The sequence below is a fragment of the Mesocricetus auratus genome, unplaced genomic scaffold, assembly GCF_017639785.1.
Source record: "Mesocricetus auratus isolate SY011 unplaced genomic scaffold, BCM_Maur_2.0 Super-Scaffold_100009, whole genome shotgun sequence".
NCBI lineage: Eukaryota > Metazoa > Chordata > Mammalia > Rodentia > Cricetidae > Mesocricetus > Mesocricetus auratus.
In genome coordinates this window covers 69,199,239-69,218,251 of record NW_024429193.1, presented here as the reverse complement: position 1 = coordinate 69,218,251, position 19,013 = coordinate 69,199,239, and the positions used below count along the sequence as shown (strand labels likewise).

General features: G+C 44.8%; 1 protein-coding gene across 1 annotated transcript in view; it reads left to right on the top strand.

The window, feature by feature from the left end:
* Nucleotides 1–10,126, top strand: part of Sh3d19 (SH3 domain containing 19) — a 147,782-nt gene extending 137,656 nt beyond the window's left edge. Inside the window, 6 exon segments of the mRNA XM_040752570.1 lie at nt 1,686–1,830; nt 1,832–1,889; nt 2,487–2,539; nt 3,778–3,964; nt 4,337–4,434; nt 8,270–10,126. Coding sequence (XP_040608504.1) covers nt 1,686–1,830; nt 1,832–1,889; nt 2,487–2,539; nt 3,778–3,964; nt 4,337–4,434; nt 8,270–8,386 — 658 coding nt within the window. The 3' untranslated portion in view covers nt 8,387–10,126.
* The last annotated feature ends 8,887 nt before the right edge of the window (nt 10,127–19,013 follow it).

The window sequence follows — 19,013 nt, the reverse complement described above, 5'->3', positions numbered from 1 at the left end:
ACCTACAGAGATCCTCCTGCCTCTGCCTCCCTAGTACTGGGATTAAAGGTGTGTGCCTCCACCCAGCAGGGAATGCAACCTTTTTTGTTTTTGTTTACTTATTAAATACAGTGTTCTGCCTGCATGTATGCCTGCATGCCAGATCTCATTACAGATGGTTGTGAGCCACCATGTGGTTGCTAGGAATTGAACTCAGGACCTCTGGAAGAGCAGCCAGTGCTCCTAACCTCTGAGCCATCTCTCCAGCCCTGAATGCAACCTTCTTAAAGGCGGCACCCAGTCCTTACAGAGCAACCAAGTGGATGGAGGGTTAAATGGTTTCGCCAGCTTTCTGTCGGCCTCATTTATTCCTCCTGCTCACTGGTGCAGTCAGTGCCTAGTGAGCATCCCTCCTGCTGCCAGATGCTCCTCTTACTGTCTGCATTCTTAAACAAGCCTTTGATGTCTTGCCCTCAGATTCTCAGGGGGACTACTCCCAATCCCAGCATGTTTGTGATTGAAAGGGTTCACCCTGGGCCATGGACTGCTTTGGCACAAAGACACAAATACTCGGAGTCTGGGGAGAGTCTGTAATTAAATAAATGCTGAAAAAAAAATACTGACCATAAGGCAGATGTGCAGTGTAGACCACCAGTCGGCTACTGATCGGGAATGCTGCTTGAAGTGTCTGGCCTTGAGCTTGGCCCTTCTGTGTTCAGAGATATCTAGAAATAAACCTTGTCATTTAGATATGTAACTTACTCTTTTTTGTGGAACAAGAAATACAGAGTTCCATAGTAAACAGGATATTTATAGAAAGTCTGAATGAAAGTTGAAAAGGTTTTTTGTTTTTTTTTAAGTTACCACTAGAGAATACTTTATTCTGGTTTGTTGTTGTCTGGTTGTGGTTTTGGGTTTTGTTTTTTGGTTTATGAGACAGGGTTTCTCAGTGTGGCTCTGGCTATCCTGGAAGTCAGTCTGTAGACTCAGCTCACCTGAAACTCAGAGATCCACCTGCCTCTGCCTCCAAAATGCTGGGATTAAAGGTGTCCAGCACCACATTTAGTTGCTGGCTAAGCAACACTTCTTAAAATAGAGTAAAGCAACCGGGGCGACAGGGGAGCGCATGCCTTTAACCCCAGCACTTGGGAGGCAGAGGCAGGTGGATTTCTGTGAGTTCGAGGCCAGCCTGGTCTACAGAGTGAGTTCCAGGACAGCCAGGGCTACACAGAAAAACCCTGTCTCCAAAAACAAACCAAATCAGGGCGTTGGTGGCGCTCACCTTTAATCCCAGCACTTGGGAGGCAGAGGCAGGCGGATCTCTGTGAGCTGGAGTCCAGCATGGTCTACAGAGTGAGTTCCAAGACAGCCTCCAAAACAATACAGAGAAACCCTGTCTCAAAAAAAAAAAAAAAGTGTTGCTTAATGGTAGTCTTAAAAATAAAGCCAATGAAGGTCTTTATATATTTGTTTATTTGTTTGTAAATGTTTTTTTTTTTTTTTTTTTTTTTGGTTTTTCGAGCCAGGGTTTCTCTGTATTGTTTTGGAGGCTTTCCTGGAACTCGCTTTGTAGACCAGGATGGCCTCGAACTCACAGAGATCCACCTGCCTCTGCATCCCAAGTGCTGGGATTAAAGTCGTGCACCACCAACGCCCAGCGTAAATGTTCTTAAATTTAACCCATAACTATGCTCTTCTTTGTTCAGAGGTCCACGATGTGTTGCTCGGTTTGAATATATTGGAGACCAGAAGGATGAGTTAAGTTTCTCAGAGGGAGAAGTAATTATTCTAAAAGAATATGTGAATGAGGAATGGGCCAGAGGAGAGATTCGAGACAGGACTGGGATCTTCCCCCCTTAACTTTGTGGAACTTGTGGAGGATCATCCCATATCTGGTGCCAGTGCCTTAAGTGAGTACGGAGAACGCGGGTGTTTGTTGTGTCATTGCCTAATTCAAATGAACCAGTAATTAACGACACTTCAGACGCTTAACAATCCACATTGCCATATTCATAACGTAGACGGAAAACTTAGATTGAATGGTAATTTGTGTTGGAAATTGTTTTTTTTGGGGGGGGTTTTGGGGGGGGTTGGGTTTTTTTTTTTGGTTTTTTTTGTTTTTGTTTTTTCGAGACAGGGTTTCTCTGTGGCTTTGGAAGCTGTCCTGGAACTGGCTCTTGTAGACCAGGCTGGTCTCAAACTCACAGAGATCCACCTGCCTCTGCCTCCCAAGTGCTGGGATTAAAGGCGTGCGCCACCAACGCCCGGCTGGAAATTGGTTTTATTTATTGTTTTTGGTAGTTCCAATGGCCACGTGTGAGAAATGACAAAGACCTTTAGACAGTGAGTTGTTCTGTTAACTGTGGGTGCTAGCCTGTAGTTAAATAAATAGTCCCAGGAAGCTAACACTCCACACTCTCACCCAAAAATTTTCCCCTAATACTATGGAGTCTTTTCATCTGACCTTTTTTTTTTTTAATTTTTCCTTTTCTTTTTTTTAAATGTAGGCACAAGGGAGCCACCAAAGATTAAAAATGGAGACCCTGGCTCAGATTCTCAGGTAGGCTGCTTGAGTGGATAGCTGCAGTGACAGCCACATTTAAACCCTGGGAGAGCTGATACTACAATTATTGAGAGAAAAAAGTGTGAAAGCACTTTTCTTGTTGCATGTTTGCAGCAGATTGGACGGTTGATATAATACTGTGCATAAATTTCATGGGAAGCCATGCAGACCCTGACAGACAGTGAAGAAACAGGCGCCGTGCCTCTTGGTCTCCCCTTCCTCCTCTTCTTCCCAAATAGTCTGCCTCTCTGTGTCCATGCCGCATGCGTTCCATTCTACTACTCTCTTTTGTGTTGAGGGGGGTTAAGTTAGAGTAGCCCAGGCTGGCCTTGAACTCCCCACCGTCCTGCTTCTACCTCCCAGGTAGTGATAATTCAAGTATGCATGACCGTACTGGTGCTCTCTCTCTCCTCTATCACTGAAGCTCTTCTTCCCCCTGATCTTCATTCCAGTTTCATGACCTACACACACACACACACACACACACACACACACACACACACACACGCACGCACGCACGCACGCACACACTATTAGACACAGTTTGTTTGGGTTGGTTTTTCCTTTAATTTTGTTTTTTAGGTTTTGGTTTGTGTTCTGTTGTGGACAGAATCTCATTCTGTAGCCCAGGCTGGCCTCAAATATATGGCAATTCTCCTGCCTCCGCTTCCCAAGTGCTGGGATTACAGGTGTGGGCCACCAAACGTAGCAGGTAAGAGGTTTTTAGTTTTTTGCTTTTTGTTTTCAGTCCACTAGTTACTGAGAAGGGAAGTGGAAAGTGTCCCACCAGGCACTGTGGAACGCATTCTCTTTGTGTCCTGTGTTTCATCCTCACAGCAACCCTTAAATGAAACCGAATTTGGAGAAGCCTGGTGTTGCACATAGCCAGGAAATGGCAGAGCCAGGTCTAGAACCCTTGCCTGCCTGACTGCAAAGCCTTAGCTCTTAACTTACTCTCCACTGCCTACTAGAAGTTCTGAAATACTAAGTTCCCATCCAACTTGGAAGAGCTGTGTCTCAGAGGCCAAACAAGGGTGTTAGAGTTACAGATGGTTGTGAGCTGCCTGTCGAGGGTTCTGGGGAACTGAACTCAAGGCTTCTGGGAGAGAAGCATGTGCTCTTAACAACTGAGCCATCCCACCAGCCCCCATAACTCCTTAACTTTTATTCCTCATTGTCCTTGAAGCCTTGGGATAATCCCTCACATTCCTTACCATACTCCTACTTTGAAACAGGCTAGCAGCCCTTCTGGAGAGTGGTGCAGAGCTCTGCACAGCTTCACAGCGGAGACCAGTGAGGACCTGTCCTTCAAACGTGGAGACCAGATCCTGATCCTGGAGCGACTAGACGCGGACTGGTACCGCGGCCGACTGCACGACAGAGAGGGCATCTTCCCAGCCGTGTTTGTGCAGCCCTGCCCAGGTACGGCAGCTGCCAGATGTGGCCCACGCTTCGAGGGCCCAAGGCTATTAAACAGTGTATATTCCTTTACCTCTGACCACACTTGACTTACGTTTCCTGTCTGGAGCCAGAAGCGAGGATGAATAAACTCACTCCCACACTGCCATGTCAGCTATGTGGAGGGAAGGAGATAAAGATACCACTAAATAACAGCAAACTTTGATTAATAAATAGACTTTATACAATTCTTTTCTGGCTAAGTGCACATCCTTTATTCTTTTTTGCAAGTTAAGTAAACTCAAAACTAAGTGAAAATATTTAGAGTGACAAGCCAGGTTCTTAGGATGTTTGTGTTTTGTGTGATTGCCTTCCTGTGTATTTGTGTCTTTACAGCAGAAGCAAAAAGTATGACTGCCACATTACTGAAGGGGAGGAAGGTCAAAGCCCTGTATGATTTCCTTGGGGAAAATGAAGATGAGCTCTCTTTCAAGGTCAGACTGCATACCTTTTTCTACCTCTCTAACAGTACATAGTTTGCAATGTGCTTATGAATGGAGCATTGATCATTACCTAAGAACAAAGACCTCTCAGACTCTAATTGTAAGGGAAGAGAGTGGGTAGAACTGTGCATGGTAACGCAGTCATCTAGGCCCAGCTCTCAGGAGGCAGAGGAGGGAGGACCATATTTGAGGTCAGCTTTGCCCTCTAGTGAGGCCTTGTCCAAAAAGGGGGAAGGAGCAAGTGAATAAGACCTGATAGTTTGCATCATCAACTGCCGCTTAAGGACCGAGGGAAGACTTTAGCTTGGTGATCACAGCCTTCAAATAATCCCTGTATCTTGGCTTTATAATGTCAGATCTCAATACGGGAGTTCTCATTAAGACTGTTCTCCACTGCTGCCAACATCTGAATGGAGGAGTCAGACAGCTCCTGCTGTGGTTCGCTTTGGCAGCCTGATAAGAGCTGTTCGTGTCCACAGACACCCACCAGTGCTTTGGGAAACAGACCCAAAGTGGTGAGCTGAACTGTGAAGATTTTTTTTTTTAATAAACCCAAATATGCCAGGCGTTGGTGGCGCACGCCTTTAATCCCAGCACTTGGGAGGTAGAGGCAGGTGGATCTCTGTGAGTTTGAGACCAGCCTGGTCTACAAAGCAAGTTCCAGGACAGTCTCCAAAACAATACAGAGAAACCATGTCTCGAAAAACCAAAACAAAAAACAAAAAAAACAAAAAAGAAACCCAAATATAACCCTGATCTTCCTTCCAGAAAAAGTACCTGTTTTCTCGAATGTGGAAATGAAGTATGTTTCTGTTGAGCCAAGGTGAGAGGAGAGAGCATCCAGGCAGACCTTTAGGATGCTGTAGGAAACTGGTGTTGTAGTTGGTGCTACCAGACAGCTGTGGCACAGTGCTAAAGTCCCATCCTAGAAGGCAGCCCATCACAAACAAAGAAGGAAAGCCTCCAGGGGCAGCTGGATAAGATGAGACCTAGTGCAGGAGACACAAAGGTTTCACTACATGAAGTGACCAAAGGGTGCTAACCAGCCTGGCAGTGCTGCCTGAGACGTGTCAGGTGAAGCTGCTAACTCCTACTGTGTGACAGTTTCCTTTATCCTAAGACCATCTGCATTTAAATTAAAGTATCTAATTCCTACTGTGTGACAGTTTCCTTTATCCTGTCTGCACTTTATATTAAAATATCTAACTCCTACTGTGTGATAGTTTCCTTTATCCTTAGACTGTCTGCATTTTATATTAAAGTATCATTTCTACTGTTGTTAATAAATATTGCTAATAAATGACAGGCATCACAAACTGAGTTGGAAGCTCTAGTCTGTGTGTAAGGTCTTGATCCACAAATTCCTCAGGTTTGGATACTGTTATATTGCTCCTTCTCAGTCTTGCAAATCTGAAGCTCAAGATTTGTTCCTTGTCTTCAGATAAAATGTTGTTGTAGGTGAAGAATTTTTTAGGGGGTTATTTTGGCTTTCATTTGTGTCAATTCACAGAATTCACAGCATACCCCACAAAGAACAGGCTGTCCTCATAGTTGAGTGTCTTGTAAGTTAAATAGTTATGGAGGTTTTTTTTTTTGTTAAGGAATTCTTTACTGCTTTCAATGATAGCAGTCATTAAAACTTTATTAAATATTATTTAAAGGGAGCTGGAGAGATGGCTCAGAGGTTTTAAAGATTTTTTTTATTTTTAATCCCCTTTCTCGTGTGTGTGTGTGTGTGTGTGTGTGTGTGTGTGTGTGTGTGTGTGTGTGTGTGTGTATGCGCGCACGTGCGTGCATGTGTGCCACCAACCAACACCCGGCTTGTATCAATTTTTGAATAGCAAAAATTTTTCATATTTAAACAAAATAAAATAAATAGATAAGTGACATCTGATATTCACATTGTTTTCAGTCCATTCTCAAAAAAAGGAAAGAAGTTAATCAAATAATTTTGCAGACAGCTATGTAATAGTGCTACAAAGAAATCCATTTCTCAGGCCGGGCGTTGGTGGCACACGCCTTTAATCCCAGCACTCAGGAGGCAGAGGCAGGCGGATCTCTGTGAGTTCGAGGCCAGCCTGGTCTACAAAGTGAGTTCCAGAACAGCCTCCAAAGCTACAGAGAAACCCTGTCTCAAAAAACCAAAAAAAAAGAAAAAAGAAAAGAAATCCATTTCTCCTAGAAAAGATATTTTTAAAGGTCATCTTAGACCTTGGCAGAGATTTAAAACTAGGCTGTAAAAAAGTATTAGCCATCATAAGGAACAAAATCATATTCTTCATTTGATACAGGAATTATGACTTGCACATGTGTAAGACACATTACCACTGCGACTAACATAGATGAAGATAAAACAGTATCCTGTGTCAAGGCAGAGCACTTAAGATGGGACTGGATGAAAACTGACATTGAGGCTAGGGAGAGACAGAATGAGCCACGTGTTAGAGGGAAACCCTCCTATGACAAGAATTAAAGCAGAGGGCCAGGCGGTGGTGGCGCACGCCTTTAATCCCAGCACTCAGGAGGCAGAGGCAGGCGGATCTCTGTGAGTTCAAGGCCAGCCTGGTCTACAAAGCGAGTTCCAGGACAGCCTCCAAAACAATGCAGAGAAACCCTGTCTCAAAACAAACAAACAAAAAGAATTAAAGCAGAGTATAATGTGCTCAGGCTGCTACAGAACAGTTTTGTAGTTACTTTCCACTGTGAACCGTGGTGGCCTCCTAGCCTCTTCGTTAGGTGTGTGGACCGTGGAATACCCCGAGGTTTGAACTCTGTCTGTATGCTAATTATATGTGTAGCCCTGACAAGTTGCATGATGTCTGAGCTTCAGATTCTTCATCTGTCTTACCCACAGAGCTGGGAAGACGCTCTGTGGGTAAAGCCTTCTGCACGTGTCAGGATCAGGATTCAGATGCCCGGGAGCCATGTGAATGCAGGAGATCATGGCAGTCTGGGGGACAGGGACCCCCATAGCAAGCTGCCTAGCTAGACTAGCTGAATTAGTGAGTTCTGGGTTCAAGTGAGAGACTTTTCCTCAGTAGGTGGAAAATGATTGAGGGAGACACTTGGCATCAACCTCTGGCTTTCACGTGTATACACACACACACACCTGCACTTGTACACACACGAGCCCACACACAAACACAAATGCACACATGCATGCCCACCACATACACACAAAATAAAATATCTCTCTAAAATGAGGATGCTAACAGCACTCACTTGTAGAAATACACTTATTTAAATAAGTTCATCTTTTGTAAGGGACAGACTAGGACAAAGCACAAAGGGAACATGGGGCTCACGCTTTCATCTGCAACCTTTATGGAAGTCAGTGTGTCCCTCTTTGATGGCCCTCACGAGTAGCAAAGCCATGCTCTCTGTCCCTCTCTGCCTTATTTGTCTTCCCACTCTAGCATGGATCCATTATTTACTACACTGTACCTATATCACCAAGAACAGTGTCTGCTACATAGTAGGTATTCTGCAAATACGTGTTAGATGAGCATGTGCACGTTGAGTGTATATAGCTGATGCTGTTATTGATTAAAAAGTGGTTAAGATTAGGAATTGTGAGCATAAGCAGGACACAGTGTGCAGCAATGATGGCAGTGGCAGGGAGCTGAGTTTACTTTGAGATGCTACAAGCAGATGTCATCATTAGGTATACATCATCCGTGTGGCGGCGCATCATTTAATCCTCTCTGCATCAAGATAGATGAGTTGTATTAAGAGAAGACTATTCATGCCGCTCCAGGTGGGCTACGCTCTGTGCTTATGCCCTGCAGAAACCAATAATTATTTCTAACCCCTGTCTTTTTTCCAGGCTGGAGATGTAATAACAGAGCTGGAGCCCATAGATGATGACTGGATGAGCGGAGAGCTAATGGGAAGATCTGGAATATTTCCCAAAAACTACGTTCAGTTTCTACAAGTCAGCTGAAGGTGAAGCTTGGCTGTTCCCGGGCACAAGAACTCACTTGAACACTCACTTTGACTATCTGATATTTTGCACTATTTTTTTTAACAGAAAGAGAAATATCTAAGCTGTATGTGAACACTAGGATTTCTGAGAGCAGAAAGTGTGTAGGTTTTATAGTTTAGCTTCATTTATAGTGGAAAGGTGTACGAAATCGTAAGTGAGGAAGCCAGGAAGGAAACGTTAGTGGGGGCAGCAGGCAGATGCACACTTCCCCGGGGAAATCATCTGGAGTTGGCAACGTGGGGAGGCTAACGAGCAGGAACCGTACTCGTACGCCTGTCCCCACCAACACACCTGAATTAACCGTGCTTCTTCGTTTTCTACTTTAGTTTAAAAAGAGGACGTTTGACATTCTATATGCTGTAACTATCAGGACACGGATGGTAATCGGAATTTCGTTTTTGATACTCAAATTAATTCTAACAGCTTGAGCACATTAGTCTTAGTCCCAGGGCAAATTCTTGCTTCAGGACAGATAGCTTGGTAACTAGTGGCACATTTACATGCAGGTGTGGAAATAAGCTCTGTTCCCCCAATGTTCCTTGTGTTCCCAGCATTTCCCATTTGTCCAGGGACTTGAAGGGGTCAAAAGAACCAAAACCATCCCTGAGATGCCTTGCTAATCCAACTAACCCTTCCACAAACACGCCTCACTTAATCTCTTCCTCCATGTATACTTTATGTTAACAGGGTTATTATAAAGCACACTTTCTAAATCTGCAATCATTCCTTTGACAATTACTGGTACCCAAAGGAAAACTCATTTTCTTTGCATTACCCCAGTAATACATAAAAGCTGTGTCTTGTTATAGTAGTACATTATGAATCATGGATAGTATCTTACAGTACAGAGCAAATGGTAAGATGAAAAACAGTACCAAGGCCTGGTAGCTCATTCATTTCTTCTCAATACAATCAGAAGGGAAAATAATTTAAGAGGACTGAAGGCTGGTGCAACCCCCTCCCTCCCCCAGCTCATCCCTGGAGTTACTGGAGTAAACACAAGACCACTTTCCTGCTGACCAGGGTAACACATTTTGAGCTTCAAAAGTGGTTCTTTCGTGACTGAATCAATTGCAGTTTACAAACTAAAGCCAAATGGATTGATGACAATCTTCCTGATGGATCAGTGTGCTAACGTTTCACTGGAAATGGGAAACACTTCCCAACAAGGTTCGTGGCTTTCTTCTGGTTTTGAGAAGAGTTCCATGTGCTGGAGCACTTCTTAGTTTCTGGTTTCTTCCATCATTATCCAAATGGCCAGTGATTATCTGAACATGAGGCTGCTATAAGGAAGTAATATTTACTTTGACTAAATTTCCTATCCCTGGCATATGGTCACATTTCATTTTGGAATTTAGGACCTGAAGTTTCTACTATGTTTTAAGTGAAGAATGTATAAGGAAAATTCTTGTCAGTTTTCAATCAAATCAATCTCATGGGGCTGGGATGACTTAAAGTGTTATCCAAACTAAATCCTCATTGACAGCCAGCCCTACAAGCACATGAAGGGGTCAAGGGTGAGGAGCAGAGCATGAAGTGTCTTTGCCTATGCTATTTCAACATCTAACAGTAAAGATTCTGAAAAACCTATCCTTGTTGAAGAAACAAATCCCTCTTAAACGTTGGCCTTCTGTAAGCAGAATGATAAGTGCAATAGTTGTGTATCTACTTGACACTATAATAAACTGAACTTTTCAATTCCTTGTCTCAGGCTACACTGTGTTTTTCAGAATGGAGACAGTATCTTAGCCTTTGCTAGGTGGGTGAGGGGCGCTGTGCTAGGGGGGTTTGTTGGACAGACAGACGGATCACTTCACAGGCAGCAGCAGCACTGTCAAGTCTACTCAATACCTTTCCTCTTTGTTGACAGAGATATATATTCAAACAAATTCAGGATTTTGTCATTTCACTCTGCCATGTTCTGTTTTGCTTGCTATTTATTTCTCTCTCAACTAATAGAAACCAAAATGCATCTGTGGGGTTTCCATAGGTCATATATATATGTATGTATGTATGTATGTATGTATATGTATATGTATATGTATATATTGACGCCAAGGCAAATATCAACAATGTTCCAAGAAAGATAATTGTGTGCAAAAGCAATTTATAAGACAGAAATGGGGCGGGCCGGGCGGTGGTGGCGCACGCCTTTAATCCCAGCACTTGGGAGGTAGAGGCAGGCAGATCTCTGTGAGTTTCAGGCCAGGCTGGACCGACAGCCTCCAAAACAATACAGAGAAACCCTGTCTTATAAAACAAAAAAAAAGAAAGAAAGAAAGAAATGGGGCGGGCTGGAGAGATGGCTCAGAGGTTAAGAGCTCTGGCTGCTCTTCCAGAGGTCCTGAGTTCAACCACATGGTGGCTCACAACCACCTTGAATGAGATCTGGTGCCCTCTGCTGGCCTGCAGGCAGAAAATTGTATACACAATAATAAAATTAAAGAGAAAGAAAGAAGGAAAAATGGGGCATTGGTAGCGCACGTCTTTAATCCCAGCACTCGGGAGGCAGAGGCAGGCGGATCTCTGTGAGTTCGAGGCCAGCCTGGTCTACAGAGTGAGTTCCAGGACAGCCTCCAAGACAATACAGAGAAACCCTGCCTCGAAAAACCAAAAAAAATAAAAATAAAAAAAAATAAGGAGACAGAAATGGATTGTTGAGTTTGTTTCCAGAATTTTTAGGTGAAAGCTTAACATTGTTCATCTTTGTCAATCAGCTTTTCATAGCTGTGATAAAATACCTGATTATAAAAAACTTGAGGAAATATTCGTTTTGGCCTTATTTCAAAGTTTTCAGTCCAAGAACATCATGATGGGAAGCTGTCTACCTTATAGAATCCATGACAGAAGAGGCAGGGAAGGGAGAGGAAAGCAGGGAACAGGAGGAGAGAAGAGAAAGGGCCGGCCGGGTACAAGACATGCTCTTCAAAGCAACATCCCCAGCGGCTCCCCTGCCTCCTCTTAGCCCACTCAGTGGTGGATTCATCGGTGGATTACATCCATCGAGGACTAATTCAGTCAGGACCTGATCACGTCTAAGTAGTGCCTACAGAGATCAGACCCTTTAACACACGGTCCTTCTGGGGACACCTTCACACCCAAACCAGCCATCATACAAACCTCTGGAAATACTCAATTTTTTAAATTAGGTTAAAATTGGAGAGGCCATTTTTAATATATTGCCTTGCTTTGTTTTCTTTGCAGTATGTGGGATTGTGCATGCTAGGCAAGCACTCTCCTACTTAGCTACATTCCCCAACACAACATACTATCCTTTGAACCCTAAACGATGTGCTGTTTCCTTAGGTGCCCTTGTATACCTTGCTGTATACATTTCGTTGCTTTTGGAAATCAGTCGGTAACATTCAGAAAAGAGAATATTAGTGGAATTATCAAAATGTATTATTAGGACTGACATTTTAAAAAATACTTATAGGACTGTATGTCAGTGTCCCTAAAAATAGATGTTTGTATTCAGTTTCTTCAATTTAATTACATAAGCCCCGAGAAAACAGTGGTGGGTATGTGGATCAGTACCAAGGGATTATTTTCCCTTTGGTGTGAACATCAAAGGTTTCTTGTAATTAATGTCAGATGCACATAGGCCACAAGATTCATGATTCAATGCCATTTTGAATGTCACTGAGTGAATCCGTAAGCTGATTTTCAAAACTAATGGGAAATAATTTTCTACCTTACTTTGCACTTCTCTGTGGGAGGAACAGAATCCAGAGCCTCCCTCAGAACACCACCGCCATCTAGAGGCCTCTCCTTGCATTACAAGGCTCTTCTACCACAGCCAGGAGGCTCAGGGACTTGCCGAAGTCACTGGGAGAGCCCTAAGTATAGCCTGTCTCCACTAATGACCAGTACAGTGTCTTTCCCATTAGGCTAAAATGTTGTGTTTCTCTTTGGCTGTTAAAACCCTTCATGTGACTGGAGAGATGGCTCAGCAGACAGAGCACATCCTGTTCCCCCAGAGGACCCGTGACAGGCAGCTCACAACTGTCTACAGCTTCAGCTAGATCACCCGAAACCTTTTCCAGACTCCAGGAACACCTGTGTCACACAGACACAGAGATATGAATGAAAATAAGTCTTTAAAATGTTTTGATGTTAGCCGGGTGGTGGTGGCGCACGCCTTTAATCCCAGCACTCAGGAGGCAGAGGCAGGCAGATCTCTGTGAGTTCGAGGCCAGGCTGGACCCACAGCCTCCAAAACAATACAGAGAAACCCTGTCTCATAAAACCAAAAAAAAAATGTTTTGATGTTTTCTTAACCTGTAAAAGTTACAGCTGCTCATGCAACTCATTAAAGAGTCTCCCAGGTATTCCTGTAACCCTAGTACTGAGGACCCTGATGCAGGAGGGAATGAGAAGGGAAGGAGGAGAAAGAGCGATTGTACAGAACAAATTAAAGCTCTAATTTTTTTTTCTGAGACAGGGTTTCGCTGTATTGTTTTGGAGCCTGTCCTGGAACTCAATAGGTAGACCAGGGTGGTCTCCAACTCACAGAGATCCTCCTGCCTCTGCCTCCCCAGTGCTGGGATTAAAGGCGTGCGCCACCAACGCCCGGCTCAAAGCTCTAAAATTTTTAAAGTTATTTTATATGAATGATGTTTTGCCTGCGTGTGTGTGTGTTTATACCATGTGCCCATGCCAATTACAAAGCGTTGGCTCCCTTGGGAACTGGAGTTACAGATGGTTTTGAGCCACCATGTGGATACTGGGAATTGAACTCAGGTCCTCTGCAAGCACAACCAGTACTCCTAACCACCGAGCCCCTGAAATGCTCTTTCAAATAGAGAAGTACAAGCCAACCTGGCCCGGCATGCCTGTGATCCCAGCATTTAGGAGGTAGAGGCAGACAGATCAGAAGTTCAAGGCTACTTGGTTAGTCAATGAGTTCAAAGCTAGCCTGAGCTATATGAGACTGTCTAGGACAGTTTGTGGGTAAGTCCTGTCAGTCTCTGTTTTATGTAGACATTGTATACCAGTGTTACCTAGAAACTCAAGTTGTGAGCTCCTCCACTGATGGACAGTCCCTTTCTCTGTGACTGCTTACACTTCAGGTCTGTAGAATTCATAAGGCGGTGCAACAAGCCATCTCCAAACTACATGTCAGATAAAAGTAATACAAGGGGCTGGAGAGATGGTTCAGAGGTTAAGAGCACTGGCTGCTCTTCCAGAGGTCCTGATTTCAATTCCCAGCAGCCACATGGTGTCTCACAGCCATCTGTAATGAGATCTGGTGTCTTCTGGCTTGCAGACAGACATGGAGGCAGGATGTTGTATTCATAATAAACAAATAAAAAATAAATCTTTAAAAAAAGTAATACTAAGCCGGGCATTGGTGGCGCACGCCTTTAATCCCAGCACTCGGGAGGCAGAGGCAGGCGGATCTCTGTGAGTTCAAGGCCAGCTGCTCTCGGCTGCTTGTTCAGGCTGGAATGACAAGGTCACGTCAGCCCAAGAGGGTTTAAACTCAAACTTGAATCTGAAGCCAATCTGGGCAATAATAGTAAAACCTCACATCTAAATAATTCAGAGCCAGGCACAATGGCACATCCTATAATCCTAGCACTCGGAAAGTAGAGGCAGGAGGATAAGGAGTTCAAGGCTATCCTTTGATACATAGTTAATCCACAACAAGCCACATGAGGCCATGTCAAAAACAAAGCACATCAATCTACATTTATTTCTCCAATCATGCAGAAGTACTTTATTTATTAAGAGTCCTGACTCAAAGACCATCGAAGCCAGCCACATTGTTTTCCAGGCCCCCAGGTGGCCATTACTCTTCCAAGGCCTCAGTGTGCCAGGCAGTGATAGTGTACACCTGCAATTCCAGCACTGGAGGAAAGGGCAAGCGGATCGCAGTGGGTTTGAGGCCAGCCAGGGATACCAAGAGAAACGCTGTCTTGGGGTGGAAAGGGGACAGGGTTCAGTGCATGTAACCGTGCAGTTCAGTAGCACAAAGACTGCACTGTCTTCTCTGGATGTATGAGAATGTTGACATGATTCTAAGAATACAGAGTGGTGAGAAGGTTGTGAGCACATAAGCGTCAGAGCTCTGCTGGGCACGAGCAGACCCAGGTAACCCCTGGGCGGGCACGCAAATGGGGTGAGATGGACATGTCTTTAATTCCAGTACTCAGGAGACAAAGACCAAAGATCACCAAGGAGTTTGAGGTTAGCCTGCTCAATATTGTGAGTTCCAGGCCAGCCAGAACTACCTAGCTAGACTCTGAAAAACAAAAACAAAATAGCAGCCACAGCATTGGTGGCACACGCCTTTAATCCCCGCACTGGAGAGGCAGAGGCAGGCGGATCTCGGTGAGTTCGAGGCCAGCCTGGTCTAGAGAGTGAGTGCCAGGATAGGCTCTAAAGCTACACAGAGAAACCCTGTCTCCAAAAACAAAAAACAAACAAACAAAAACTGCAATGTGTGGTGACACATGCCTTTAATCCCATCACTTGGAAGGCAGAGGCAAGCTAATCTGTGTGAGTTCAAGGACAGCCTGGGCTACATAGTGAGTTTCTGGACAGAACTTTGTAGTAAGATCCTCTCTCAAAAAACAAAACAAAGCTGGACAGTGGCGGCGCACACCTTTGATCCCAGCACTCACGGGGCAGAGGCAGGTGGATCCTCTGTGAGTTCTGGTCTACAGAGCTACACAGAGAAACCCTGTTTTGAAAAGAAAAAACAAAAACAAAAAACAGCCAGGCACACCTTTAATTCCAGTACTCTGGGAGGCAGTCTGGTGGATCTTTGAGTTCAAAGCCAGCCTGGTCTACAGAGAGAATTCCAGGACAGCCAGGGGTGGGGGCAGGGGGTTGCCACAAAGAAAACAAAAGCCACAAGTCTGGTGGATCTCTGAGTCCAGGGCCAGCCTGATCTATAGAGAATTCCAGGACAGCCAGGGGTTCACAGGGAAAGGGGGGACACAGAAAACATAAACCATAGACCAAACAAGCAGCAAAAATAAAAGTGCTGAACCCCTGCAAATGTGAATCTCAAGTGGTCTAGCCATCCTGTTGTTGGTTCTTTCTACTGAATGGGTAGACCACTTCAGGATCATGTTCTAGGGGATGGATACAGAAGATTTCGTGAGAACGAGGTAAGATGAGACCTTATGGAAACCGGGTACCTCAGGCAGGAAGAGTTTCAGGACCACAATTTTCAGCACAACTGTAGAGCAGAACCCTGCAGCTAGGAATCACTGTTGTCAGGCCATTAATGATGCTGATTCTGACCTTTGGGATGCTGGATAGCATTATCAAATCCAGCCCCATGACTCTGGTCTTGATTACCACAGAAGCCAAGAACCCCAAGATGGGAAGAAATAGTGTCCAGTTCCAAGTAGGTGTGAAAGGGTAAGTTCAGGGTGGAAAGCATGCGTGGGACAGACAGGACACCAGAGTGCAACAAAATCAATGACCTGGTTGACTACCCATTTTTAAATCAATTCGTAAATTAGAAAATACATGAATATTAAGTAAATAATTCTATAAATTTTGACCCCATATACAATCAATATATGAAACATTTGTTTGTGGGTGTTGGTAAGATGTACAGTGACTGGAGAGGGGTGTGAAAAAACAATTGTTTGTCTAGGAGGCAGTCTACAAAGTTCTGTCCAGAAACTCACTATGTTGCCCAGGCTGTCCTTGAACTCCCAAACATTTGTTCCTTCACACCCCTTTCCAGTCTGTACACCTTACCAACCTCCACACCTTTAATCCCAGTACTGGGGAGGCAGAGACAAGCAGATCTCTGAGGTCAAGGCCAGCCTGGTCTACATAGCAAGTTCTAGGACAGCTAGGGCCAGAGAAATCTTGTCTCAAAAATAAATACAATTATAAAAAAATTGATCAAGACCAAGTTGGTGGTGCATACACTGCTTGCTCCTCCAGGACTTAACTTCAACATTTCTGTCTGAGTCTCTGGAGTGTGTACCTGAGATCGGTTCTGCAGGTTGCCTTCAGCTGTGCTCTTAAGGAGTCTTGCTGATGGTAACCTTAATTAAATGTCTGAATGGGTCTGGCTTTAGCCTGTTTGTTAGATTAACTGTAGCCCTCAGAATAGCATAACATGTCAAGGTTGTCAAACAGGAGTGACCGTCTCTACATTTGTATTCTAGTACATATACAATGTCAAAAATATAACCTATTGGCAGCTCTTGGACTGGACCATATCATGTGTTTACACCTGTGTGTAGTCCTGAGGGATGAGGTAATGTCTTCCTCAGGAAAAGCAGGCTTGCTTCTACTTGCCACCAAAGTGAAAATCTTAAATTAAACGTCCTGTACCATAGCCATTACAGTATGGGCCCTCAGGATTTAGGGGCACAGGAAACAAGGAACATGAAATTCAGCCAGTACTTGAAGTCCTCACCCTCTGATTTATGAAACTGCAGCAAACCCAGATGTAGAAAACACAGCACCAAGCCAGTGTGACTTCTACAGTAAACGTCTGGGGGCTGGAGAGATGGTGCAGTGGTTAAGGGCACTGGCTGCTTTTCCAGAGAACCCAGGGTCCACTGCTAGCACCCACATGGTGTTCCAGTTTCAGTAACTCTGGCTCAACAGCTCCAGTGTCCCTGAGGACCAGGAGTGCTTGTGCATGCATGGAAGCAAAGTAGGCACACACGAGTGGTATTTCAGCAGGTATCTGTTGGTCAGCTTTCTGTTGTGTTTTGGTTGCTTGGCACCACTGCCTTTGTGCCTGAGTGAGTCTAAGGTATCAGGTAGGTGTGGCAGAGGGGGCTGTTTACTACTTGGCGGTTCAGACACTGTTGGTAATAGCAGTGGCGGAAGCAGTAGTCCACTAGCACCTCAGGTGAGATGCCACTGACTCAGACGACTGTGGGGCTAAAGATAGTGGTTCCAACTGGAAGTTCTGCCCTTTAGGATACCTCACAACGCCTAACAGCATTTCTCTCACAACTAGGGTGTTACTGGCATCTATCTAGTGGGTAGAGACCAGTGACCCTGCTAAATACCCCACACTGTACAAAGCAACCTGCACTTGAACTATCTGGTCAAAAATACAGATGCGCTCTTTGTAACTGGGTTCCTGGTCTCTTCTACTGCATTCTCACAAGGCCAATTGGCCTCCTCTGCCACACTTACCATGATGTACCTGCCATGCCACCACAGGCCCAAAACAATGGGGCCAGTTGATCCTGAACTGAAGCCTCCAAATCTGAGCCCAAATAACCATTCCTAAGATGCTGTTTCAGTCACAGAAAGCTGACATACTGCTTCATGCGGAAACATGAAGTCAAGGCTTCTGCTTCTCCAAATATCCAAATTTTTACTCTCATGTCTCTTGCACAATGAATCAAAGTTCTGAACAGACCAACAAACTCTACTGGAGGTCTATATGCCATACTTCTACAGGTGGCAATGATGGAGCCAATAAGGCTTGAGACTACCAAGTACCCCTTAGCAAACAGTAGTTTGTTCCATTAAGAAATTTAAGTGCACATGGTGGCACCTATCTGTAATTCAGCAACACCCTTAAACCATCTTGGCCTGGGACAACAGCTCAGCCCTTGTGGAGGAGCTGAGTTCCTAGCACCCAGGGCAGAGAGATCACAACTGCCTGTTAATTCCACCTTCAAGGGATCAGATATCTCTGGCCTAACCTTTGATCATGTATGGACACATGCAAACCACCCACCCACACACACACACACACATACACACGTAAAAGATAAAAAGCCATCTTGCCCTCCACATTCCCCCCTCCAAAGACCAACTTTCCTAATAATGCCCTAAAAATGGGAGTCTGTACTGGAACCCTGAGCATTAGCGCCCAAGCACGCACACATTGCCGTGTGTAGCAATGGAAACTGATGAAGCACCACAGGCACATATAATGTACAGTCCAAGTCACTAGGGAGGTTGAGGCAGGATCTGGAGTTCAAGGCCAGCTTGGGCCACATGGTAAGACCCTATTTAAAAGTTGGCAGGCCAGGCGTTGGTGGCGCACGCCTTTAATCCCAGCACTCGGGAGGCAGAGGCAGGCGGATCTCTGTGAGTTCAAGGCCAGCCCGGCCTACAAAGCGAGTTCCAGGACAGCCTCCAAAACAATACAGAGAAACCCTGTCTCGAAAAACAAAACAAACAAACAAAAAAAAAAGTTGGCAGGAGCTGGGCATTGGTGGCGCACGCCTTTAATCCCAGCACTTGGGAGGCAGAGGCAGGTGGAGCTCTGTGAGTTCGAAGCCAGCCTGGTCTACAAGAGCTAGTTCCAGGACAGCCTCCAAAGCCACAGAGAAACCCTGTCTCGAAAAACCAAAAAAAAAAAAAAGTTGGCAGGAGGGCTGGAGATGGCTCAGAGGTTAAGAGCACTGGCTGCTCTTCCAGAGGTCCTGAGTTTAATTCCCAGTAACCACATGGTGGATCACAACCATCTACAATGAGATCTGGTACCCTCTCTGGCCTGCAGGTATACACGTAAGCAGAACATTGTATACATAATACATTTGTTCTTCCAGAGGATCCTGGTCCCATTTCCACACCCACATGGCAGGTGACAGATGTCTACCCCACCAGTTTCAGATCTGATGCCTCT